At 43.6% G+C, this 25843-nt stretch overlaps 2 protein-coding genes across 2 annotated transcripts; both read left to right on the top strand.

The window, feature by feature from the left end:
* Positions 1-13468: 13468 nt before the first annotated feature.
* Positions 13469-25154, top strand: LOC104585884 (histone-lysine N-methyltransferase). The gene is made up of 4 exons (XM_010242910.3): positions 13469-13622; positions 23735-23928; positions 24443-24511; positions 24600-25154. The coding sequence occupies exons 2-4, from the start codon at positions 23761-23763 to the stop codon at positions 24759-24761; spliced, it is 399 nt and encodes a 132-aa protein (XP_010241212.1). The 5' UTR covers positions 13469-13622; positions 23735-23760; the 3' UTR covers positions 24762-25154.
* On the top strand, positions 19167-19619 carry LOC148800807 (uncharacterized). The gene has a single exon (XM_088903846.1). It carries the CDS (start codon positions 19167-19169, stop codon positions 19617-19619), a length of 453 nt encoding a protein of 150 aa, XP_088759972.1.
* Positions 25155-25843: the final 689 nt, after the last annotated feature.

The following is a 25843-nucleotide window of genomic DNA, read 5'->3' on the forward strand; positions in this document are numbered from 1 at the left end:
GGTTTCTATACCCTTAACCCTCTTACATTCCAAGATAACAAATGTATTTTGTGAGAAGCACATAATAAACAGTATCCAAAGTAACGTGAATAGGAATAGTGACTGAATTATAATGAAAATGGACAATAATAGAGCATATATAGTTTTAAATACCTTGAAAGGAATTGGGATCTGCTCTTCACACAGGGCGCCTCACAATGATCTCACTGGCACATTCCACCGTGCATTGAGAACATCTTCCGTAAATAATAACACATAACTACACAAGTATGGAAGATGTTTCCAATACACGGTGGGATGTACATGTGAGGTCAGTGTGAGGCGCCCTTTGTGAGCTGCAACCTGTTGTTATTGCTTAATATTTGATGTTGTCATTGGGAGAGGATTTTTACTTTTAGGAATTGTGATCCAATTCTTTATATGCCCGGCTGGGCCTGATATTACATGTCCAAACCCAATCTTGGGTTAAACCGGGCCGGACATTTGGGGTGGCCGGGTTTGATAGAAACATGACTACATAGGCCTAGAAATTCGTGTATCGGACTAGGCAGGGTCATAAATGATCATCCTTAGAACCAACTATGAAACCGTCTTGACAGATAGGTTCTGTTCCAAAACCCTGGTTCCTAATTAGAGATTATGCGTTTGTAATGCAAACAATGAACTTGATATCAACGAGGAGATAAAGGAGGATACTTGAATAAGAGATTGGTTGTGTTTGGTACTTTGGTTTAAGGGAAAATATAAGAGAGAAACGGAAATTAGGGGATACATTTTAATGAATTTCTTCAACATTCCTATCAAATCAAACATATCTTAAAGTAATATGTCAAGAATATTTTAGTAAGTGCCAACTCGAATAAGCATTTATTTTGGGTTGAGACCACACCATTAAACACTTATTGGCAGTTGGAAAAAAAAGCTTGAAATATTTTGAATAGACTGAATACGAATCAAGCAATATCTGAATTTGAATCCAAATTCGATTATTTGATATTTGAAGGATATTGAAAATAAATGTTCTAATTCGATTAAATATTTGAATATTTGGTCTTTTAGATAATTAATAAATATATAAAATAAATATTTTATTTATATAAAGTATATACATATATAAGTTATTTATAATTTAATTATTATATATAAATTATATTTTATTATTTATAAATATTAACTAATTCGTTGAATTCAAATATTTATTGAATCAAATCATGTTGATGATGCGCAATCCGGTCGGTCCTAGCTGCCGATTACCTCGCCTTTGACGGAACTGAAGGTGCCTGAAATAAGGAAGAAACTGGAGACTTTCGGGGAGGAACCCAGTTGGAACACTCCGAAGCTCAAGTTAGTGCTCTAGAGAAGGCAAGGGAAATGAGGAACTTCAAGACCAGAAAGCACAAAAATCACATATCTCCTTCTTTGGGGGAAAGGGGCCTTTCATAATCACCTTGGTACACTCACTCCCATACCTCTGCCAGATCGGGTATCATCACCTCCGCCAGATCGGGTGTCATCACCTCTGCCAGATGCCAGTTCGGGTGTTATAACCGCCACTGTCTTCCTTGTCAAGGCCGTCTCTGCCACGTCTGAGATGGCGGTGTCAGGTGGCCGTTGGAGGGCAGCTGTCATGTGTCGGACCCCTAATCAGTCAGGCGCGCTGCCTCCGTGTACGGGCTTCCTTGGCATTAGGTACGGTTGTTCAGTCAGGCGACTTGGAGCCGAAGTGGTGTGCGAGGTGAAGTCTTGAGTTCGGATAGAAGTGTGGCCCGAACTGCCCCGGGGTGGGTCAGCTCGGGCTTTTTGCCCTTTGCGCTCCTTGTAAGGCTCAGGACCTCTAAGGAAGAGCTCGGGTCGTGGGTTCCTTTTTTGGGGGAGCTCGGGACTCCTTTTCTCGGAGCTCGGGTTGTGGGCCCGCTACCGTGCCGAGCTGACGCTCCTGCCAAGTCACTCTCAGTTGCTTCCACGTGTCGCGTGGCCAAGGGGTCGGGCCAAATCTCCCTCCATCAATTGCCCCCCACTCCCCGTGCCCGGGGTCCTGACCCGGCGTGGGGAGTTCACAGGATGACGGGTGGATTTGCCTCGTGACGCTTTGGCCTTGGTTTGGAGCTTCTCTCTTACCTGCTTGTGCTTTCGACCCGATCAGGGTCAGCTTGGTTCGACCAGGGGTCAATCCCGGGTTGCGTGCAGCTCACGCGCGGACGCCAAACGATTATAAATTTTCGGACGTAAAAAATGCGCGCTAAACTGACTTCACCTCGGGGGGCGCGCAGCCAGTTTTGCGGGGAGCCGTTGGATGGTTTTGATCTTGGTCGTTGATGCGCGAGTACAGTGGCTATAAATAGTGGGGGGCCCCTAGTCACTTTCCTTCGCCATTCTTTAGCATTCATTCCTTGAGCTCGCGTCCAAGGCTGTCAGCTCGCGTCATTCTTCGTAGTCCGGTAGCTTTTCCCTGGTGAGTCCTCAGCCTTCTTTTCGATTCAATGTCTAGCTCGGGTAGTTTAGATAGTCTTCTGGGGGGGTCAGATGCTGGTTCCACGAACCGAGCTGCTGCCCCTAATAGCCTTAATGAGTCCGAGGTAGAGCTCGAGTTCGAGCCCGTAGGTCGAGTCACCTCGGGTAGCTTGGCATCCACCTCCCATCGAGGTCGGATGCCAGATAAGTTCGGGCCTTCCACTATGACGCCCGAGAGACTTTGGTCCCTTATTGCTCAATATAACCTGCTCGGGGAGTATACTTACATTTTACCCTCGGGCAACTTCCCTTGGGAGCACGGTCCGAACGAGATCGTGATATTCCGGGAGCAGCTTGTTGCCGGACTGCGCGTTCCTTTCCATCCCCTTATCGTCAAGGTCATGAATCACTTCGGCGTTACTGTTGGTCAGCTCCACCCGAACTCTATTCGTAACCTTGTTGGGACCATCTCCCTTTGTTGCGAACACTGCCTTTCATTGGACCTGGAAATCTTTTCCGCCATTCTTATGCTCAAGAAGCAAGCGGGTCCCCTGCCCGGGCGTAGGCGGGCCTACTACTTGTCTCCTCATCTGAGGTTCAAGCTTTTGCACGATCTTTCGAATAAGGTCCCGGCATGGAAGCGGGACTACTTCGTGGTTCGAAGTGCTATGGGATGGCCGTTTCCTACCGAGTGGGGTTTGGTTGTTCCTGGCCCCGGTGCTAAAAGAATGGTAGGATCCATCTAATGGACGCCATAAAGGTTGCGGAATGGGTGGGCGAATTTCAAAATTTTTCTTACCTTCTCCCAACTTGGAATCGTATTCCCTAAATTTAGAATACAATATTCAAGGATCCTACTTGAACCATAGTCGAACCAGATCTGAACCAAAAAGAAAAGGGAGGATTATACCTGATCCGGAGAAGCAGTATCTCCCAAAGTTGGTGTTCACGTCCAAAGAAGACACCAAGATCCGCTCCTGCTAAAGATGACACAACTGTAGGTGGAACGGAACCAGCAAAGTGCGTCCTACACACTGGATCCTTCTCAAGAACCCTCTGGAAACTCTGAGCACCAAATCTTTTACAGTCTTTTCTGCAAGACTGATGTCAAGAAACAATTTCTTGATCTCTTTCTTCTTCAAAGATCGAATCTTGTAAGGAAGAATGGTGGCGCCTAGAGGATAACTCCTGGGACGAAGAGGGCTGAATTGCTTCTCTTCTCTCTGGAGTGTGAAAATGAGATCTAATCTCAATTCGTAGGATGTTTTCTTGCTTACCACCCTTGGTTCAAAATCTGATATTTTTCTCTTAGGGTTTCTCCTCTTTTCTTCTTGAATAAGAAACCTCCTAATTAGGTGTTATCCCAATCCAAATCAGTATTTGGATAGGGGATGATCTTAATCCTATCTGCAGATTAAGTTAGCTTACTCCTAATCTTATCAGGAGTTTACCAGATTCAAATCTGATTTGAATTTGGTCTCCCAAAGTGGATAAGGTTAAAGGCCCAATCCTTTTGCTAACATTAATCTCAGATCCGCCCCATAGATGGGTGATCATATCAGCCCAGCTCGAAATGGGCTTTTGGCCCATTAAGTGTTCAGTGCTTAACAAGTTTCCAATCTGCTGCCCAATTGGGCTTCTTTTTATGGCGTGGGACCCAAGCATTGATCTACACACCAGCCACATGGGTTCGGCCCAGCCTTTATTACAAGGCCCATCCGAATTCACTGAAAAGCTCAGTGAACCCCTGAGCCCTTCACATGGACCCTATGGGCCCAACACTTACATTAAGAGGTCCCTGGGCCAAGCCATCTTATAAAAAACTAGGGACTGTGGGCAGGTGCAAGATTAGCCCATCAGGTACTATCCTAAATGGTCTTACACTTAACCTCTCAGCCCTTAATGATCAAGCACTGCCCGACAAGAGATGACCTCTCCCTCGGCTGCAAGGAACAGTGTCGCACTCTCTGCTCACATGGATCCCGGGAATTAAAACCATTTGCAAACATTTTGAAACCGTATATATATATAAATTTTGCAAAACAAAATTCCAACGATTGAAATCAACTGCCGGCAGTTTGGTTTCCATCAGAGAGAGTGCATTCCCGATCATTACCTTTGTCCGACAAAGGGGCTGATCCTGTCACTATGATCACCCACTCAGATGAATTCTCAAACTGTCCCAACATACCTAGGTTTTGACCCCCGCTAAGGATCTCACTGATTGGCATATCAAAGACAGTATGATCCGACACCTAGTGAAGTATCATAATCGAGTTTAGGGGTCAGGTGTAACTTTCCAGTTTTGCCCATCTGTCTCCAAGGTCCAGGGCAATATTGGAAATCTGGTCCGGTTCAAGGATTCAAGTAATCCCATACTGTATGTGCCTTGGGTCTTACCCTGGTGGCCGAGACAGGCCATCCCAACACTTGGTGGCACACCGGTATCAGCCTTGGCAGGATAAATCTCCCCAGACTTATCCAATGGCTGTGAACATTTAAAACTAACACGAGTCTCTATAAGTGTCCAGTTTTAGGGTCTTACACAGAATTATACCAAACAACATGAATCAAACATGCACTTTATTTATTTACACTAAGGGCATACAAAACTGTCTAACAGGTGCCACGTTAGATGAAGATATAGTGAAGGGCCTCCAGGACTGGGCCCGGCTTGGACTCAAATGCCAAGTCTACCTGACGGAGGCCAAGCTTATTCAGGCCGATCTGAGTTCGGGTAGGTTTCTTGCTCAGAGGCTTGCTTTTGCTTTGTTTTTATTCTCGTCTTTTGACGTCGAGCTCTTTTTGCAGGTGTTATGGAGGCAGAGAAGACTCGAGGTGCGAGCTTGTTTGATGGTATGAGGAGGAGGAAACGAGCCGCTAAGTGGGTCCGTGCCGATCCTTCCCGGGTTGTGGAGCCCGAGGCACCGAGAATGGAGCCTTTTGGGGAGCCCGAGGTGGCCCCTCCAATTCAGGAAGCGGCAGGGGTCCCCTAAGCCGATACTGCTTATACCCGGGCTGTGCCTTCAGGCTCGGGAAGTTAGGATGGGGCTGGGAGCATGCTGAAGCCGAGGTACGCTCTCCAAAAAAGTAAGAAGGCTATTTGCCCTGAAGAGGTCGCGGCGTGGGTCGATCTTCCTCCGAAACACATAGGCGTGCGTGCAATTACTCACGCCATGGTGGTAAGTCGAAGTAGTTTTTTTTTTGTCGGGCTGATTTGTTCTCGTTTTGGCAGGTGAACTCCTCCATCCATGCTCTAAAATCCAGGCGGAGAGGGGCTTGAAGCGAGCGCAAGCTGCCGAAGAGGCTTCCCGCACTGCTCGAGTCGAGCTAACGAGGTCTTGGAGGGACAACGAGGCCTTAGGATTGGTGGTGAAACACATGGCGGACCTGAAGCTGGACCTGGAGCATCAGGTCGGATACCTTCAGGATGATATCAGAGAGAAGACTGAGATCTTCTCTTAGGCCATCGAGGAGACGAAGGTGAAGGCCGTTAACGATTACATCGCTTCGCCGCACTTTGATGACATGATGGTGGGCTCGTACAGAAGGGGTTTCAAGTTGAGTCGATGGATGATAAGGAATACGTACCCCGAGCTTGACATTAGTGCCATAACCACTTCGCGCATCACTCCGGAAATGGCTGCAGCAGCTGATGATGACGCGGATTCTGAAGACGAAGCGGGACCTTCGGGTATTGTCGAAGTCCCTTCCAAAGGCAAGGAAGATGTACCTCCGGGCAAATGAGCTCGTCGCTATTGTTTTTTTCTTTTTTTTTTGTTTTTGGAATGAAATGTAAGCAAAATTATTTTGCAATGAATAGTCCCCTTTTTTGTTTAAGTGTTGGGCAGTCATTTTCTCTTTTTGCCGAACTGACTATGTTGCCAAACTACTAGACTTAGGCCCCGAGGCGAGTTAACATAGTAAGGCTATACGCCCGATCTATTTTTCACCTGGGCTATGCACCTCGGGATCCATACTCGTGCAACCTGCTTCGTTGATGAGGTGTCGAGGTCATCTTCACCTCGGCATTCTGGTTCTTATGGTGTCGAGGTCCTTGTTACCTCGGCATTCTGGCCCTTAGGCTCTGGTAGTGGCTCATGGCCTGCTTAGTTTGATAATTTATAGGTAATATCGTCTTAAGTTGATGATGTTCCATGCCCGGGGTATCTGTTTACCCTCCAGGGTCTCGAGCTCGTATGCTCCCCCGAGTGCTCTCTTTACTCGGTAGGGTCCTTCCCAGTTCGGTCCGAGTTTGCCAACGCCGGGCTCAGGTACCATGACCTTGCGGAGAACCAGGTCACTGACGTAGAAGTTTCGTCTCTTAACTCTGGTGTTGTAGTTCCGAGCTACCCTTTGCTGGTACGCTGTGGTCCTGATGTATGCGAGGTCCCTCACCTCGTCAAGTAGGTCGAGGTTGGTACGTAGCTCGTCGTTATTAGTATTGTCGTTGTATGCCTCCAACCGAAGTGAGGGGATTTCGATTTCGACTGGGATGACTGCCTCCGTGCCATAGGTGAGGTTGAAGGGAGTTTCTCCGGTGGCGGTCTTTTCTGTAGTTCGGTATGCCCATAGGACACTGGGCAGCTCGTCTGCCTATAACCCTTTAGCTCGGTCTAGCCTAGCTTTTAGTCCGCGGAGGATAGCTCTATTCGTGACTTCTGTCTGACCGTTTGCTTGTGGGTGCGCAACCGACGTGAAGTTTTGCCGGATTCCCATGTCTTGGCACCACTCTTGGAATTTGATGTCCTCGAACTGCTTGCCATTGTCGAAGATCAGCACCCGAGGTAGCCTGAATCGGCACACTATGTTCTTCCAGAAGAAGTTCTGGACGTTTCGAGTTGTGATGGTTACGAGAGTTTCAGCTTCAACCCACTTGGTGAAGTAGTCTACTGCCACTACTAGGAACTTCCTTCTTCTTGTTGCTGGCGGGAATGGCCCGAGTAGGTCGATACCCCATTGTGCGAAGGGCCATGGGCTGATGAGGTACTTGAGGTCGGCGGTGGGCTGGTGGTGAATATTGGCATGCTTTTGGCACTTCTCGCACTTCCTGACTAGCCCGACGGCGTCTGCTTTCATTGTTGGCCAATAGTACCCCTGTCATAGTGCTTTCTGAGTGGCGGCCCTGCCCCCCAAGTGTCCGCCACATAGGCCTTCATGAATGTCGTGGAGTACGAGCTCGGCTTCGGGAGGCTGTAAGCAGCGCATGTACTTGGCTGCCTGACGCTCTACCCTCCTGGTGGCGTTGCGGTCTGTGGGGAGGGTTCCGTGTAGTAGGAAGCTCGCGAGTGGATCAATCCAGTTCGGTTTTGCTTGGGCGACAGGAGCAACCTCCTCTGCCCCCTGGAGAATTCTAGGTCGAGGTAAGTCCTCTATGTACACAGTTCTCATGGTGTTGTCACTGGTGCTGGCTCGCCGGGATAGGGCGTCGGCCTCAGCGTTCTCTGACCTCGGGATTTGCTTGATGAAGTGTGACTGGAAGCTAAGCAGAGCCTCTTTTACCTTTGCCAAGTAAGCGGTCATAGTTGGCTCGCGGGCTTCTTATTCCCCTGTAACTTGGTTGACCACAAGCTGGGAATGGCTGCAGATAACTATGTGTTTTGCCTTTACCTCTTTCGCCAGGGCTAGCCCAGCTATCAACGCCTCGTATTCTGCCTCGTTGTTGGATGCCACGAACTTGAAGCATAGCGCGTACTCCAGTTTCGTGCCACTCGGACCGTAAAGAACTACACCGGCTCCGCTGCCCTGTTGATTTGAGGAGCCATCTACGTGAAGGATCCAGGGTTCTTCATCCCAGTTCGCGCTCGGCCAAACCAGGAGAGATACCAAACTGGGTGCGACCTCAAGGGGCTCGGACTCAACCGGCCTGGGACCACTGAGCTCACCCGAACTGGGAGCCTCGTGCTCAATCGGGCTGAGGACCTCGGAGCTGAACGTGCATTTTGCAACAAAATCCGCCAAGGCTTGAGCTTTGATAGCAGTTCGTGGCTTGTACTGGAGGTCGTACTCACTGAGTTCGATGGCCCACTTCATCAATCGACCAGAGACCTCGGGCCTGAGTAATGCTTGCCTCAAGGGTTTGTCGGTGAGGATGATGATGGTATAGGCTTGGAAATACGGACGGAGTTTGCGGACCACAATGACCAGCGCATAGGCTAGCTTTTCTATCTCTGGATATCTCGTTTCTGCTCCTTACAATATTTTACTAACATAGTAGATGGGTCGTTGGACCCGATCTGTTTCCTTTACCAGTACCGAACTGACCACTTCGTCGCTTGCCGAGAGGTACAGTTCTAAAATATTGCCCTTTTCGGGCCGGGTCAATACTAGGATACTGGCATGGTATCTCTTGAGCTCGTCAAATGCGAGCTGGCATTCCAGGTTCCACTCGAACCCTTTGCCTTTTATAGCCTTGAAGAAGGGCGGGCAACAGTCTGCTGATTTAGACATGAAACGACTCAGAGCGGCTATTCTGCCGTTTAACCTCTGAATCTCTTTCACTTTTCAGGGTTGGCTTTTATCATGTCCGGGTTGGCCTCAATACCCCATCGGTTGACGATATACCCTAGGAACTTACCCGAGGGGACACCGAAGACAGACTTATTTGGGTATAGTTTCATGTTAAATTGACACAGAATTTGAAAGACTGGATGCAGATCTTGTATCAATTGATGCGAAAACTGTGTCTTGACGACCATGTCGTCTACATAACATTCTATCTTTGTGCCAATTAAGGTTTGAAACAACTTATTCACTAGCCTCTGAGAGGTTGCACTAGCATTTTTCAGTCCAAAGGGCATAACCTTGTACCAGTACAGGTCGAACTCGGTTACGAAGGCGGTTTTTTCCTCGTCGACTGGGTCCATCCTGATTTGGTTGTAGCCCGAGTAGGCATCCAGGAAGCTTAGCAACTCGTATCCCGAGGCCGCATCCACTAAGCGGTCAATCCTGGGGAGCGGGAAGCAATCTTTTGGGCAAGCTCAGTTCAGGTCGGTGTAGTCGACACACATGCGCCACTTGCCGTTTGCCTTTTTTACCAGAACGGGGTTGGCTACCCAGCTCGGGTAATGAACTTCCCTTATGAAGTCTGCTGCGAGGAGCTTCTCGACCTCCTCATCGACCGCCCTCCAGCGTTTTGGGGCTAAGTTGCGTTTCTTCTGTCTAATGGGTATAACTACAGGGTCAATATTGAGTTTGTGAGTTATGAGCTTAGGGTCTATGCCGGGCATTTTTGCCGCGGACCAAGCGAAAACATCTAAGTTACTGAGTAAGAAGCGTACCAGTTTGGATCGCAAGGGCTCCTCCAAGGAAGCACCGACCTGAAGCGATCTGGCTGGGTCCTCTGCCAAGACAGGGATGGGAACAATTTCCTCCGTGGGTGCAGCTCGCTCCTCATTCTGTTCTACCGGTCGCTCTAGTTCGAGGTCGCTGGTTACCTTGGCCTTTCCCTTGAGGGCGACGGCGTAGCACTTGCGGGACTCGAGCTGGTCGCCCCGCACTACCCCAATGCCGAAGCCCGTGGGGAACTTCATAGCTAAATAGTAAGTGGACACCACGGCCTTTAAAGTGTGGGTGATCGGCCGACCTACTATGGCATTGTAGGGGGAGGGGGTTGCAACCACCAAGAAGTCGTGCCTGAGTCTTACCGTGCTAGGCCACGTGCCGACTTCCACAGGTACTGTGACCTTTCCTAGGGGTCTGACCTCCTCTCCGCTGAAGCCGACCAGCGGGGTGTTCTCGGGCTTCAAGTCACTCTCCCGGAACTAGAGTTTGTTGAAGGTTGCTTTAAAAAGGATGTCTGCCGAACTGCCGGAGTCAACGAGTATGCGTCGGACTTCGAAGTCGTTGATCTTTACCTTTATGACAAGTGCATCGTCGTGGGGGTAGTGGACCCCACGCGTATCGTCTTCGGTGAAGAATATGGGGTCTTCGGTCCTAGGCCACTTTGGGGGATTTTGTTCTTCTCTGGCGGCCTCCCGGGTTGATGCCCGAGCTGCTACCGAGGTGCATCCTGCTACGATCGATCCTCCAACGATCACGTGGATTATTCCCCGAACTGGTCTTTCCTCCGGGGGCTGCTTCTGCGGTTCGGCTAGCCGGCTGCTGGACTCGGGAGCATCTCTGTTGTGCTCTCCTTGCCGACCTGTCTTATTACTATTATTGTTATTATTATTATGCTGTACAAAATTTCTTAGGTACCCGCGACGGATAAGTTCTTCTATCTCGTCGCGGAGATTATTACAATGTTCGGTGCTATGACCGTGGTCTCTATGGAAACTGCAGTATAAGTTTTTATTCCTCTCGTTCGGGTTTCCCTTCAGACGAGGTGGCCATTTCACGTACGGGGCATCTTTGATCGTCATTAAGATCTCGGCCCGCTTCGCGTTTAAGGGCGTGTAGTCCGTCCGACCTGCTAAGGGAGCTCGAAACGGCTGGCTTGGCTTCGTCCCCCGAGCTGGGTCTTTCTTTCTCCTGTCATCTGGGTTGGAGGGTTCGCCTTCCCTCTTCCTTTTTTCGATCCCACTTTCAGTCCTTTGGTTGATCTCCTCCTCTGTTCTTATGAATTTGTCCGCGAGCTTGAGGAATTCAGCTACGGTTGCGGGTTGGTTGACTACTATGTGCCACTTGAACTCCTTGTGTGTCACACCCCTCTTGGCTGCCGCGAGCTGTACCGCAGGGTCTAGGCACGGTATCTGCAAGCACGCGTCATTGAACCATTTGACATAGCCCCGGATGGACTCTCCTTCCCTCTGGACTATTCCGAGGAGGCTCTCCTCGGTTCGGGGGCACCGCTTGCTAGTAACAAAGTGCGCGGTGAAGACTTGCACCAACTGGGTCCAGCTTCTTATCGACCCGGGGGCCTGGTTCTTGTACCAGGTGTGGGCCACTCCCCTGAAGGTGGTAGTGAAGGCCATGCACATGCAGGACTCGCTGGTCCTTGCCAGGTGCATTTGGGACTGGAAAGCATTGACGTGGTCATTGGGGTCAAAGGACCCATCATACTTGTCTAGAGGAGGGAGTTTGAAATCTTTGGGCATGAGAACCACAAGGAGTTCTGATGACAGGGGGGAAGGAACTGAAAGAATAGGGGCAACTTTTACCTCGTCCGAGCTTGTTTCTTCTTTACCTCGGAGCTCGGGCAGGATGCGGGTGGTAGTTCGGCGACTTCGTCGGCGTCTTCGCTGCTGCTTAGAAGGCCTGGTATTGGCGCTACTTGCCTCGGTGTTGCCGAGCTCGATTGGCCCAGACTGTTGGTAGTTCGCGGCCAGGACGCCGAATTGGTTCTCTGCGAGCGGGAGCTCGAACTTTGAGTGTCGAGGTGCTGACTTGATCGGCAAGGAGGTTCCCGATCCGCTGGCGAGCTGCGAGGCGGGGGTAATTAGTCTTTCCCTCCTGCCCATGGATGAGGCCTGGCTCCTGGAGGGGTTCTGAAGTTGGGAGGCTTCCCCTCGGTGAAGGCGCCTGCTCTGAGGGGAGGGCTTGACCGGCTTGGGAGCAGGGTGCCGAGGTGGGAGCTGCGGTTGGTTCAGAGGCAGTTGGGGGAACTGCTGTTGGTAGTGATGCTGGGAAATGTGGTGTAGTACTTGCTGCTGATGGAGCTGATGTTGCTGGAACTGCTGCATTTGGGCTTGCATTGCCCACATGCACTGCATCAAGTCATCAAGCTAGTTATGGCTGGTCGCCAGAGGGACAACGGTTGGTTCGGCGAAGGTTGTCTTGGTAGGGAGGGGAAGGGGAACACTCACAGGGGCCACCGTGCTTGGTGCATTGAGGCTAGGGATTCCGTCCGTTGAGAGGGGGATGGTGAACTGTTCGATGCATACAGTGGCGGGCTGAGGGTGTTCCCCTACAACATTCAAGTCGGCGTTGTGCTTGTTGCTGTTGGAGGAAGCCATGGAAGCTAAGGTTTCTTTGATAGAGAGAGAGAGTTAAAGGTTAGGGGAGGCTTTTTGAAGTCTTTCCCATAGACGGCGCCAAATGATGATTCGCAATCCGGTCGGTCCTAGTTGTCGGTTACCTCGCCTCTGACGGAGCTGAAGGTGCCTGAAATAAGGAAGAAACTGGAGACTTCCGGGGAGAAACCCGGTTGGAACACTCTGAAGCTCAAGTTAGTGCTCTAGAGAAGGCAAGGGAAATGAGGAAATTCAAGACCAGAAAGCACAAAAATCACATATTTCCTTCTTTGGGGGAAGGGGGCCTTTTATAATCACCCTGGTACACTCACTCCCATACCTCTGCCAGATCGGGTATCATCACCTCCGCCAGATCGGGTGTCATCACCTCTGCCAGATGCCAGTTCGGGTGTCATAACCTCTGCTAGATGCCAGTTCGGGTGTCATAACCGCCACTGTCTTCCTTGTCAGGGCCATCTCTGCCACGTCTGAGATGGCGGTGTCAGGTGGCCGTTGGAGGGCAGCTGTCATGTGTCGGACCCCTAATCAGTCAGGCGCGTCGCCTCCGTGTACGGGCTTCCTTGGCGTCAGGTACGGTTGTTCAGTCAGGTGACTTGGAGCCGAAGTGGTGTGCGAGATGAAGTCTTAAGTTCGGATAGAAGTGTGGCTCGAACTGCCCCGGGGTGGGTTAGCTCGGGCTTTTTGCCCTTTGCGCTCCTTGTAAGGCTCAGGACCTCTAAGGGAGAGTTCGGGTCGTGGGTTCCTTTTTTGGGGGAACTCGGGTTGTGGGCCTGCTGCCGTGCCGAGCTAGCGCTCCTACCAGATCACTCTCGGTTGCTTCCACGTATCACGTGGCCAAGGGGTCGGGCCAAATCTCCCTCCATCACATGTGATATCCAAATTTAATTGAATCAGTTAAACGATATGAGTAGAATATCAAATTCGACCGGTTATGAATCTTATCATATTCAAATTATCTGATTATGCCAAATCTGAAATTAAGCGCTTATTTGAGAAGCCCAAATTTGGGTTTACAAAAAAAAAACACCGAGCTTGTTTTTAATTTCTCATGCAATAACGCGCTTATTCGATTTTTTTCGTTCCAAAAAGTCCCTGTTGTCTTTTTAAAATGCTAAATTACCCTTTATTGAAATAGCATACATAGGGTTTCCCTCTCATCGGTGACGATGTTGCTTCTCCACTTTTCTTTATCACTTCACAAATTCCTAGCAGTGGCCTCCCCACTCCAGAATTGAAGCAGAATCTCGTATTTTCCAGGTTAGTTTTCTTCTTCTTCCTCTATTTTTTTTTTCTTTGTTTTCTCATCTTCAATTGAACCATAAGCTATCTGTTTCTCATATATATTTTTGAATACTCGTTTCTTCTTACTGAAATCAATCTCATTGTTCTTCTTCTCCAGTCACTCATGATTGTTCTGAATATCTTATTTTTCTGCTGTTCAATCATCTCACCCGTTTAATTGGAGAGGATTTTTAGATCCGGTACAACTTTCAATCATGGAAGAATAGTTTTTCATTTTCGTTCGACCATGGGAAAATGATATATATACCCGATATCTATCTTTAACTGCCTAGTCGATTGTTCTTGTAGTCTAACAAAGGCATGGGTAAATTCATTTTAGTCATATTCAACCTGGTCTTGTCTGGTCTTGTATCTTGTGTCTTCTTTGAAGATGAAGTTCTCTTGTTCTTCCTGCAACATCCGCTCACTGGAACATTTCTCAATCATCCTTCTTTGGTCCAATACCTCTTACATGCATTGCAGAAATACGGAATACCGTAGTTGTGAGAGGCTGTAGTTGTTATAGAAACAGAACTTGGTATTGGTGGAATCACATCTTGGACATTTGAGAGCCTGTTGAGTTGAGGCCTCAATCTCTTCTCTTGCTGTGGTTTCGGGCAAGCCAACAAGTCTTGTAGTGAGTGGGTAGCCATGGCCTGGATGTATATCAGAAAAACAAAAGCCCTTATTGGATAAATTTGTCTTAAAATGAGGGTTAAATTTGTCTTTTTAAATGAATAAGCACTTATCGAATAAAAAAACCCATCGACTGCCCAATATGAAATAAGTGTTTTTTTTTTTTTAAATAAACACTTGAAAAAGGTGAGTACCAAATACAGATAAGTTTATTCCAATAAGCACTTATTCAATAACCACTTATTTTTCAGATAAGCACTCCCAAACTTGGAAATTGATTGGGATGACTGATGCCCTCTATACAATTGCCAATCTACTTTTCAGGGGCCCACATCACTAACCCGAGCAGTATTGTATAGTATAGCTCCAAAAATCTAACTGTCCAAATGGTTTTGTACTTTTGTAGGTCCGATCCAAAACCTGGTTCTTTTTCCCTTTTTCCCAATTCCCACGTTCTGTATATTAGGAGATGAAACTTTTGGAAGAAACCCTAGTCACTAAACCTATAGTTGTCAAGGGCCTCAAGGCGACACGTAGGCGACAAGGCGCCCTTGGAGGCTTGCCTCGCCTAATTGCCAAGTAGTTTTGTACATTGTGTTATAAAATACTTTTATATTCTTAATTTTTTGAGATTATAATTATAAAATAAACATCATTAAACTAAAATTTTCATTTTGTGTGTTTATTTTACTAATTTCCTTTTATTATTTTCTTATTTGTTAGGTTTGATCAACACAAACATTGCTAAATGCTGTATTTTCTTCTTCTTCTTATTCTTCTTCTTCTATAACAAAATAGGGGTGTAGTCCCCATTTTTTTTTGAATTTTCTTTTCTTTCTTCTTTTTCTTATGAATATGTTGATTTTCTATTCTTCAACATGAAGTTTATACTTTTCTTATGAAAACTATGGATAATTATTAAGGACATATGGTTATGGAATCTAGGGAACTACCCTAGGATATATGTTTTTTACTTAAAAGAATCCATTGCCTAGGCTGTGCTCCCTTGTCGCCTAGCCTCGCCTTGGCACCTTGAAAACTATGCCTAAACCTGAAACATCTCTCTAACTTGTGCAGAGGAAGCCTCTCTCCACCTCGTTTCCACTCGTGGAGAACTATCACCGAATCACAATGGCGTCATCTGTAATTGTGTTTTTGATTTTACCGAAGTTGTTTTCTCTTTTCAAATGTATGCTGTTATGGAAACTTTCGTTCTGATTGTGTGGTCAATTTTTCTAGAGATTCTGCGCTGTGATCTTTAGTCTTTTGTATTTCCTTTTGGTGTCAATCTGTCTTCCTGTTGCCTTGGAAGCCTCTGGTAAATTCCGTAGCAGTTTTGTATTGGGTAATATTTATTATTAGTATTTTTGCTTGCATGCTATATTAGATCACAACATTCACCAACTGTCTGATATAATGCCTTAATTGGTTCCTTGACATGAGCTCACCAATTCTTCTTGGGGCCTATGCATGCTATCCTGTCACATTTGCTGGCCTTGGGCCCCTGACACATCTAGTATTTAAAAGCAACTCAGAATGATCAGGGGTTTACAGCTGATATGTTCCCATTATCTAGTTAACGTTAAATTTCTATTATTAGATACAGATTGTATCACATTAAGCAACTTAAGGTTTCTTTGTCTTAATTAGGTAGATGCTGTGTGGCCTTTGAGTAGAGAAGAAAGAATCATGTTTAGGAGGCAATCACTGTCAAGTGATTTGGAGTATGGAAGACTGTCCCCCTGAAGTGGGCTATTTGTTGCTTGTTTCTCTATTTTTATTCATTTGTCATGTTACAGATTTGTGGATCCTAATATCCAACAACATCTGCACAACATGGTAGCTTTTTACCTGGGTTGTTGACTTGTTGGTTGTAAGGAAGAATAAGCCAAAACGTTAATCTGAGTTGACATGATGCAACTTAGAGAGGTATATTTTGATGTGGTTGGTAAGGTTTGTTTTGCATTAAACATGTGTCCATTTCAAGTTTAGACAGTTTTGAGTGGCCTAAAGTTGTTTGTGCACAATTTAGTATAAGTGTGTCAGTTCCACATGCCATTCACCAATCAGAGTTCCATATTGAGTATCTCATTTAGAAATTTTACTCTGTGTCAGGCATTGGTCCCAGCTCAAATCTGGGCTCTTTAAATTTTAAGAAATGCTCAATCTAGGCCTTCCCAAGTTGCATCCCTACTCAAAATGTTTTGAGCATTTGATTGTGTGGACTGTTTAATCATTGAGAGCATCAATAGAATGTTATACCTAATAAAACTAACTGCTAACCTTCAAACTATTTGAGTGATAGAAAATATATATTTTTTTTTATAAATTATGGTGGTTTTAATTGATATTTTTAAATTTACTTGCAATTTATTTCTTGTTTTTGAGGGGTGTTTTTTTTTGATTAATTGGATGGAAACTAATTATTTTGCAAGGGCCTCGTAAATGTGCAACTTGGATCATCATCCAGCTTAATCTTTACGTAAGTTATCCAACCCTATATAGTTGGATGATGATGGTGAAACAGTTGCAAGGTGCCAACCAGCGGGTTGGTAAGGTCTCCTACTAGTCGTAGCGGAGATTTTGGATCAAATCTCACTTGCACCTGGGTTGGGGGTTGGGCTACCTCCATTGTGTAGCCCTTCACAAGATATCAAAAAATAAAAAAAAACAGTTGTGTAGATGCCCCATATAATTGAGATAAGGTTTGGATGATGATGATCCAAACTCCAGACCTAGGCCAGGTTGAGTTAGGCTCAGGTTGGCCTTAGGCAATCCATACTAGTCCAAACCTTAATTCTACATCTTCTTGGTTATGTATTAAAACATATAGGAGATTCACTGGTAGTGCTGGACTGGACAGTAGACTGATATTGTGTTACTAGTCCTGTGTATTTTTCTGTCATCTTATAGATATCAAGAAGTGAGCTTTATTGGGTGCATCGTTCCAATCTAAGGGCATCCATTATACATTTTATTGTAGAGGACCCAATTGAGATATGTCTGGTATTGAGGTATTATAATTACATCATCTTATATATTTCATATTGGATGCAATATTGTTGCAATCCTAAAAAGGTATAAAGTGTATATAGAAGCAGCAAAGTAGTAGGAGGTTGGCTGATCACTAGGATTCTGTTGCTGAGTGGAGGATGTTTCAAGTTCAAATCATAAAACACTTTTATTTTATATATGCTATAAAATAAGACCTTTTAAGCAGTTAAATGAGGATCAGAAACTGCTTCTTGAGAGACCTTTCTCGGTGGAGGAGATCAAGACTGCAATTTGGAAGATGGAAGGGGATAAATCTCTTGGGCTGGATGGCTTAACCAATCTCTTCTATATGAAGTGCTGGAATTTTATAAAACAAGGCTTAGTGAATATCTTTCAGTCTTTCCATTCCAATGTGTCTTTGCAAAGAAGTTTAAATGCCACCTTTATCACTCTCATCCCAAAAATTGAAGGGGCTATTAATATCAAAGATTTCAGACCTGTAAGCCTTCTGAACAGCTTATATAAGATCTTGGCGAAAGTGCTGGCTTGAAAGGTTGAAAGGGGTGATTGGCAGTGTGATCTCTGATAATCAGTTTGCCTTTGTTCCAGGGAGGCAAATGCTTGATTCTGTTCTTATAGCTAATGGAGTTATTGACTCCAGGAAGAGGGAGGGAATTCCAAGTTTGGTATGTAAGCTGGACATTGAGAAAGCTTATGATCATGTAAATTGGAGGTGTTTGGATTTTGTGCTTGAGAAAATGAACTTTGGCCAAAAGTGGAGGAACTGGATCAAAGTTTGCATCTCTTGCGCTAAATTTCTGTGCTGATAAATGGGCAGTCTGCAGGTTTCTTTGAAAGTTTGAGGGGCTTAAGACAGTGAGGCCCTCTCTCTCCCCTATTATTCATCTGTATTATGGAAATTCTTTCTTTGTTCGGTAAGAGGGCTGCTCTTTCTGGCTATTGGGAAGGCTTTGTGATTGCTCCTGTGAAGGAAAGGGTGAACATCCTTCAATTTGCTGATGATACTCTTTATTTTGTGGATGATTCCCCTGATCAGTTGGAGTTCCTTCTGGGGATTCTGAGTTGGTTGGCTTGCCTGATTGATTTTTTCCCTATTAAATACTTGGGCTTACCTCTCGGGGCTAAATGTTCCTCCTCTTCTTCTAGTCATTGAAAGGATGGAGAAAAAGTTGTCTTCTTGGAAAACCAAGTACCTTTCTGCTGGGAGCAGAGTGACACTAATTAAATGCACACTATCCAATCTGCCGACATGCTTTATGTCTTTATTTCCTATCACAACTAAAACAGCAAAAAGATTGGAACACTTACAGATAAATTTTCTGTGGAAAGGTTGGGATGAAGAGAAGAAAATTCACCTAGTTAGTTGGGACCAGGTTTGCCCCCCCACTGAGGGAGGTGGATTGGGAATTATGAAGTTGAAAGTGTTCAACTCTGCACTTCTCAATAAATGGATCTGGAGATTTGCCTTAGAAAGAACAGCTTGGTGGAGAAATCTTTTGGCTGTGAAATATGGGGTGGAGTGTGGTAATTGGAGATCTTGTTATCCCCCTTCAAGTTGGGGATGCTCCTTGTGCAAAGGCATAATGAAAATTTTGCCTACTATCTTAGGAGTAAGCTTTAAAGTGGGTAAGGGTGACAGAATTAATTTTTGGAAGGACGCTTGGTGTTTGGAGGGTCCCTTGGCTGAGGCATTCCCCCTACTGCTCCACTGTGCTGCTAGTCCTGATGCTTCGGTGGCTGACTCTTAACTCTATTTCTGAAAATGGACTGACCTGGACCCCTCAATTTAGGAGGAATTTGTATGACTGGGAATTGGACGAAATTGTCCATTTGCTGGAGCTCTTACAGGGATAAGGGATTGATACTAACATGGAGGATGAGTGGTGCTGGAAGTGGAATGGTGATGGTTGCTTTTCAGTAAAATCTGTGGCCCTCAAGCTTAGCAGTTCAGGCCTTACAAGCTTCCCTTTCAGGCAGATCTGGAATCTGATCAGTCCTTCAAAATCTAATTTTCTGGTTTGGGCTATGGCTCTAGATAAGTGCCTTTCTAGATCTAATCTAGAGATAAGAGGTGTTCAGCTTCCAGATATCTCTTGTGGGCTTTGTGGAGCTCATCAGGAAACTACAGATCATCTTTGTCTTCACTGTCCTATCTTCTCTAAGGTTTGGAAGCATTTTCTGAAAGCTGTGGGAATCATCTGGGTTATGCCGAGTGTGGTTAAAGACTTGCTGTGTTGCTGGAAGGTGGGGGGCCTTAATAAAAAAAGGATTGTTGGTGTGGAAAACTATTCCAGCAGCTGTCCCCTGGTCCATTTGGTCTAAAAGAAACAACAGATTCTTCTGTAACAGGTTTAAAAATACAAATGTGTTAGTGAAAAGGGCTGTAATTAAGCTGATCTCTTGGGTGGCTGCTGACTTTGAATTTAAGCACCTGAGTGTGCCTCAGCTGCTTAGTTCACAGTTCATTTGGAACCTGTAATTTGAGTTGGTCTCTGTGGGTCTGTGTTCTGTTTTTTTTTTTTTGTTTTTGTTTTCTTTCTGGACCAGCCCCCCTGGTGATGAAGGCCCTGTTGTATCCTCTTTTTGGTTTTAATAAAATTACCTTACCTTTACGAAAAAAAAATTCCCACTTGGTTTAACCCAAGTTTGACCCAATCCAACTCTTTTCTTCTTTAATCATCAGCATGATCAAAGAAGTTTCTTTTATGATGAATAAAAGAGACAGCTCTAAACCTGGCTTCATATCCAGACTGGGGATCACAATGGTACATGCTGACTCATCCAGTCCAGGAAACTCCTATTACATACTAAAAGAATCTATTTCATTGGGTTTGGATTTGGTCCACTTGTAAACTTTCAGGTCTTCTACCTTTTGGCTAAGGTCGTTCTAACCCACTCTGATCCAACCAAGTTGCAACTTATGGTCCTGTTACTTCTCTTCTGGGTCACAATCTGTCATATTGGCTGTTTCCATCCGATGCTGGAGCTCTGTTTGAGTTTTCTTAGTTGTTCCATATCTTTACCATATAAAGCATATATTTTACACATGTGAATGCACATAGAAAATTGCATAAGGTGGGTCTCTCAATCTTGCATTTTCTGTTCACAATTAATACCATATATGTTGCATGCGTTCTCTCCACTTGTTTAAATAAAGTCAAATATGACTTGGGTAACTTGCTCGAGTATGTAATTTATATCAGTAGGCAGTAGCCACTGCAAATGATGTAACGGGATTGGATTAAGTTTATTCCACCCAAATTTTAAACAACAGTTAACTTGTAGTGATTTTCATGTTCCCAATGATGACAACATTAGGCATGAGCCTCAACAACATCTATGCACCAAGGTAGTTTTTTACCTGGGTAGTTGGTGGTGAGGAAGAATGTGCCAAAATGCTAATCTGAGGTTTTGAGTTTTTTCCACCCAAATTTATATCAGTAGCCCCTGCAAATGAATTCCACCCAAGTTTTAAGCAATATTTAACTTGTAGTGATTTCCATGCCCCCAATGATGACAGCATTAGGCATGAGTCTCAACAACATCTGCGCACCAAGGTAATTTTTTACCTGGGTTGTTGGTGGCAAGGAAGAATGTGCCAAAATGCTAATATGATATTTTAATATCACAAACTTGTTTCTAGACATATTTGTGTTTGGAGATGAAACAATTTATCCATTTGTGTTCTTTTGTTACTATTAATTTCTATAGCATAATTTTTTGTTATTAACCGAGTTAAACTAGGTTCTTTGTAATTGGAATCATTGGAGATTTTTAATGTGTTACATATAGATTGTAATGGATTGGATTAAGCTTATTCCACCCAAATTTTAAACAATAATTAACTTGTAGTGATTATCATGCTCCCAATGATGACAGCATTAGGCATGAGCCTCAACAACATCTGCGCACCAAGGTAGTTTTTTACCTGGGTTGTTGGTGGTGAGGAAGAATGTGCCAAAATGCTAATCTGAGGTTTTGAGTTTATTCCACCTAAATTTATATTAGTAGCCCCTGCAAATAAGTTCCACCCAAATTTCAAACAATATTTAACTTGGTAGTGATTTCCATGCTCTCGGGTGATTTCTTATCACCTTCCTTTTGCATTCTCTCTTTCTTTTAGTGAATTTCTCTTTAGCTTTCAAAAAAAGTGATTTCCGTGCTATCAATGATGACAGCATTAGGCATGAGCCTCAACAACATCTGCGCACCAAGGTAATTTTTTACCTGGGTTGTTGGTGGCAGGGAAGAATGTGCCAAAATGCTAATCTGAGATTTTAATATCACAAACCTGTTTCTAGACATGGTTGTCTTTGGAGATGAAACAATTTATCCATTCTGGTGTGCTTTTGTTACTATTAATTTCTATTGCATAATTTCTTGTTATTAAACCAGTTTGTAATTGAAATCATTGGAGATTTTTAATGTGTTACATATAGATTGTACTGTGGTTTGATTGAAAATATTATACTTAATGAAGTTTATATATATGTATGTATGTGTGTGTATGTGTTCCTTCTAATTATGTTCTTCAATGATATTTAAAACCTATGAATCAAAAAAATGATATTTAAAACCTGAAAAGTAAAATGGTTATATGTCCTAGACAGCTAATGCCTTTAAAGCAGTACTCATGTTATTGAATTTGAATGTCCTTTCCATAACCCTGCTCAAATCAATTTTCTTAACAATCTTACTGACTTTCATGTAAAATGACATTTTCATCATCATCCTCTAACTCATATTCCTCCATCATGCTTCTGGCATCAACAACATCATCCCTGGAAGATTTGTCAAGACTCTCTGCAAATGGTGTTATTCTTCACTTTGATCCTTGAGATATTCTTCTACCAGAGTTTTGAGTACTATTTACAGGAACCTGTTTAGATATTGACAATTGATGGAGCTATATGATTCAAATCTTTTCATACATGATCTTCAACCATTCTTGCAACTCACCACAATATTACTTTCCTTACTAAACCAGATTCAGTAATATTTTGACATGGACAAGCCTCATACAAAACTTATTGAGCCATTTATCTTGAAATTCCCAAATGCTTCAACATGAAATCATAAATTGTTCTTCATAGTCCTGCTCAAATCTACCATGAGTCTATCTTAACTTTACAGCATGTCCTTGCCATATGATTGATCCACTGCCAATATGAGGCTTCACCTATTAGTATGATTAGACATGTGCAAACAAATACATGCAGCTATCCCCCAACCATGTATGCTTTCTTTATTTCTATTTTCCAGATTGGAATACGAGGGTTGCAAGTAAATCACTCTTTTTTTGATAAGTTTGTGAGTAAAGAACTCAAACGTTTAAATCATTGAGCTTGAGTGCATAAGATATGCACTAGTAACCAAAAAAAGTACTTGCATTGGTATTGGTTGGGTGATTGTTTTATCAATTTTAAATTGAATGACCTTGCCTTTATGTTTCTTTTCAGTTGTATAGCATTGGATGTAAGTGCACTTCTGTATGTCACCAGTTGTATTTCACTTACTAGGATCTTGATATAACTCAGATTCCTCTGAGCCCTAATGGCATTGCAGAAAACTATATTACTCAAGGCAGGTGTTGGATACAGAATTTACACTAGAAGTTAAGATGTCCAACATGCACACGATATGACCTATATAGGTAACATAGGGAGAAATCTCTTCTTTAATCCACTATGGGCATTGTCTTTGGTCAGATTAGAAAACTCAAACTTTTGCACTCCTGTGAATGATTGAGAAAGTTGATGCCCATAGAAATTTATATAGATTGTCTTGCATAAGAAATAGATGTGGGTACAAGTGGTTTTTGCTAAAATTTGCTAATTTAGATTTTTCAGAAAATGAGATATTGCTAGATGTCCTTATCAGGGGTGCAATGTGTGGGAATTGAAACTCCCAGCATTGCACCCCTAATTAAAAATTGAAACATTTAGAATTTCATTGATAGTTGAGGGGGACTCCAAGCTGGTAATTGGGTGGCTAAAAGATCCAGACTCAGTTATTTGGAACTACAAGGAAGCTGCAAAGAAGTTCAAATGGCTAACCTCTAATATGATTGTTAGAATCCAGTGGCAAAGAAGGTCGGCTAATGGCTTAACAGATTCTTTAGCTAAGCAAGGGGTTTTTAGGAAATCTATCTTTCAGGCTCAATTGTAAGCTGATTTTTACCTGAGGCTGCATCTTGCACCTCCTCTTGGGATGCCTTTCTGTATGCCAGATTGGCTAGTTCTTAATAAAATTCTTCTTTGCCTATCGAAAAAAGAAAACATTTAGAACTTCATGGAGTAAAAAGTGAATGTATGTGTATGTGTGGATTAATTATCGGGAAATCTGTTATGCACTGCAAAATCTTAGAGATGTTTTGCTGGTAAGTAGAACAGACCAATGTGACATTTTATTTTATACGAGCAAATTATTTGTACCAGCTGTTGAAATCTCGGGGCAGACAAACATGAGAGGAGTGGGAGGGCCATTACTGTGCATAGGGGATCTGCTGGGTGATGTCGGGGAAAGAGATGGTGGAGAGCACCGGGAAGCCCCTTCCTTATCATCTTCATCTTCTTCAGGTTCCAATATAAATGCTTGTCTTCAACCAGTTGATCTTAAGCAACTCTTCCAGGTAATTCTTTCTATTACCTTGTTATCTGGAGTCTAGACTAGTTTATCTTGTTGCCCTTTTGTTTCACCTACAAGCCCTTGTTTTAGAAGTGCCACTAAAGTTTATTGAATTTAACCAGGTTCACTGAAGTAGTTTATGTACAACCATAAAAAAGTAATTTATCATTGTTTTTACTTTAAACCTTTTTGTAAATTTTCTTCAGATTTTGAGCGTTTTCACTTTTCATTTCATTACTTTGGAATTCAGAGTATGATTAAGTGTGCTACTTGTACAAAGAATTGCCTTAATATCATACTTGAAAGCTGGAATGATGGTGCACAAAACGAATGCCAAAGTCCTGCTATAACAAATAACAACATTTCTTTTATATATAAATATAACCCTGAATAACAAAAGGAACAGTTGGTTTACCTTCTCTGAGACAAATGCCAAGTGCATATAGAGTATAGACTACTTCAATAACAACATTTCTGGTAATCGTCTTTGTTGTCTCATTCCATGATTCTTACATCAGGAAAACTACAACCAGTTGAACGAGGCATTGGCGGGGACTGACCACTCGTGGTCATCTCTTACTCTCAAGGTGATGGATCCCTATTTTTAGGCACTTCATTGAACTGGCACTAATCTCCAGCTAATCTGATTGTGTTGATTGTAATATGTTATTTTAGTTATGTACTGCGTTGGAGACTGCAGACAAATTGGTCCAATTTGCCAATTCAAATGCCAAAATACTTTCAGAGAAGGTTGAAGAGCTTGAAAACATTGTAAAGCGGGAAGACTCTGCTGTAGCGGCAGCAAAAGTGATTCATCTTTCAAGAAACAAAAAGTAAAGACTTGTTGGAAACGGAATTTGAATGACAGATTAATTAGGCTAACAAGGCTGAAGAGTGAAGATTTGTGGAGTTTATGGAATTTGCTTTAGTCAAGTTAGTAAAAATGTTGGCTATTCTCAATTCCACAAGAGAACAAATGGAATCCGAAATGGAGAACATTGCTTATTTATCTCATTGCATTATTATATTGAGTTCCTTTTCTCATTTATTTTGGGCAACATTGTTAAGTCTGCAAGGAAGTGAGAGGTAATTTGTGAAAGGAATAGCATTGGTTTAGTCATCAGGTGGACTGTATCTATGCGTTGCCTTCTGCTGTTGTTCATCACTATTTCGTCCTTGATTGAATTGTTGAACTTCAACAGTCATTTATGCATCAGTTGTGACTTGTGAGATTGTACGCGTTACAAATAAAATAACCTTACTCCCCTCGAACGGTTTTCAGGGTCGCCCAAATAAGATGAGATGTAACTCATGTGACAGTAAAAAAAAAAGGGGTTTTGATCAAAGGAAAGTCTCGATATGTAAAAACTTGGGATGGAATGCAAATTTTGCAGGTGGGAGTGTTCCAGATTTTTTTTTTTAATTTTAAATTTTTATTTATTTAAATGCTGCATTTGGTTGTAGTGCAAGTAAATTTGTACTGATGCAAAATTATGATAGTGCAAATGATTTAGGTGCAAATTCTGATTTATTGCAGTACAAAATAAGTAAAATAAGATCTGAAGACTAAGATAAAACCCAAAACAAAATTAAATCAGAATTTGCATTTCTGTGCATTTGTATTAGTGCAAATAAAAATTGTATTGCAACCGAACACAGTCAAAAAAGCAAAAATGCAACACTGATGGAGTTGGTAAGGAGCTTTTTATCTTTATGCACTTTGCAGGTTGGAATGGGAATGTTCTAAACTTTTCTTTATTTAGGTTGCATTTGTTTGTGGTGTAAATCTGAATTGAGTACAAATTGTGCCTGATTTATAGTTTTATGATTTGTACTCTTTTAATGCAAAATTTGCACTTTCTCTTTATTTCTCTTTCATATAAAGTGTGGATCACATGGATTTGCTTCCTACCTTCCCC

This window comes from Nelumbo nucifera, chromosome 4 (genome assembly GCF_055504915.1).
Source record: "Nelumbo nucifera cultivar China Antique chromosome 4, China Antique-T2T, whole genome shotgun sequence".
Classification (NCBI taxonomy): domain Eukaryota; kingdom Viridiplantae; phylum Streptophyta; class Magnoliopsida; order Proteales; family Nelumbonaceae; genus Nelumbo; species Nelumbo nucifera.

Coding starts and splice junctions, on each gene's coding strand:
- LOC148800807 (XM_088903846.1), top strand. CDS start 19,167: ATGGAGGATGAGTGGTGCTGGAAGTGGAATGGTGATGGTTGCTTTTCA.
- LOC104585884 (XM_010242910.3), top strand. CDS start 23,761: ATGAGAGGAGTGGGAGGGCCATTACTGTGCATAGGGGATCTGCTGGGT. Junction 23,929..24,442: donor ATCTTAAGCAACTCTTCCAG/GTAATTCTTTCT, acceptor TTCTTACATCAG/GAAAACTACAACCAGTTGAA. Junction 24,512..24,599: donor GGTCATCTCTTACTCTCAAG/GTGATGGATCCC, acceptor ATGTTATTTTAG/TTATGTACTGCGTTGGAGAC.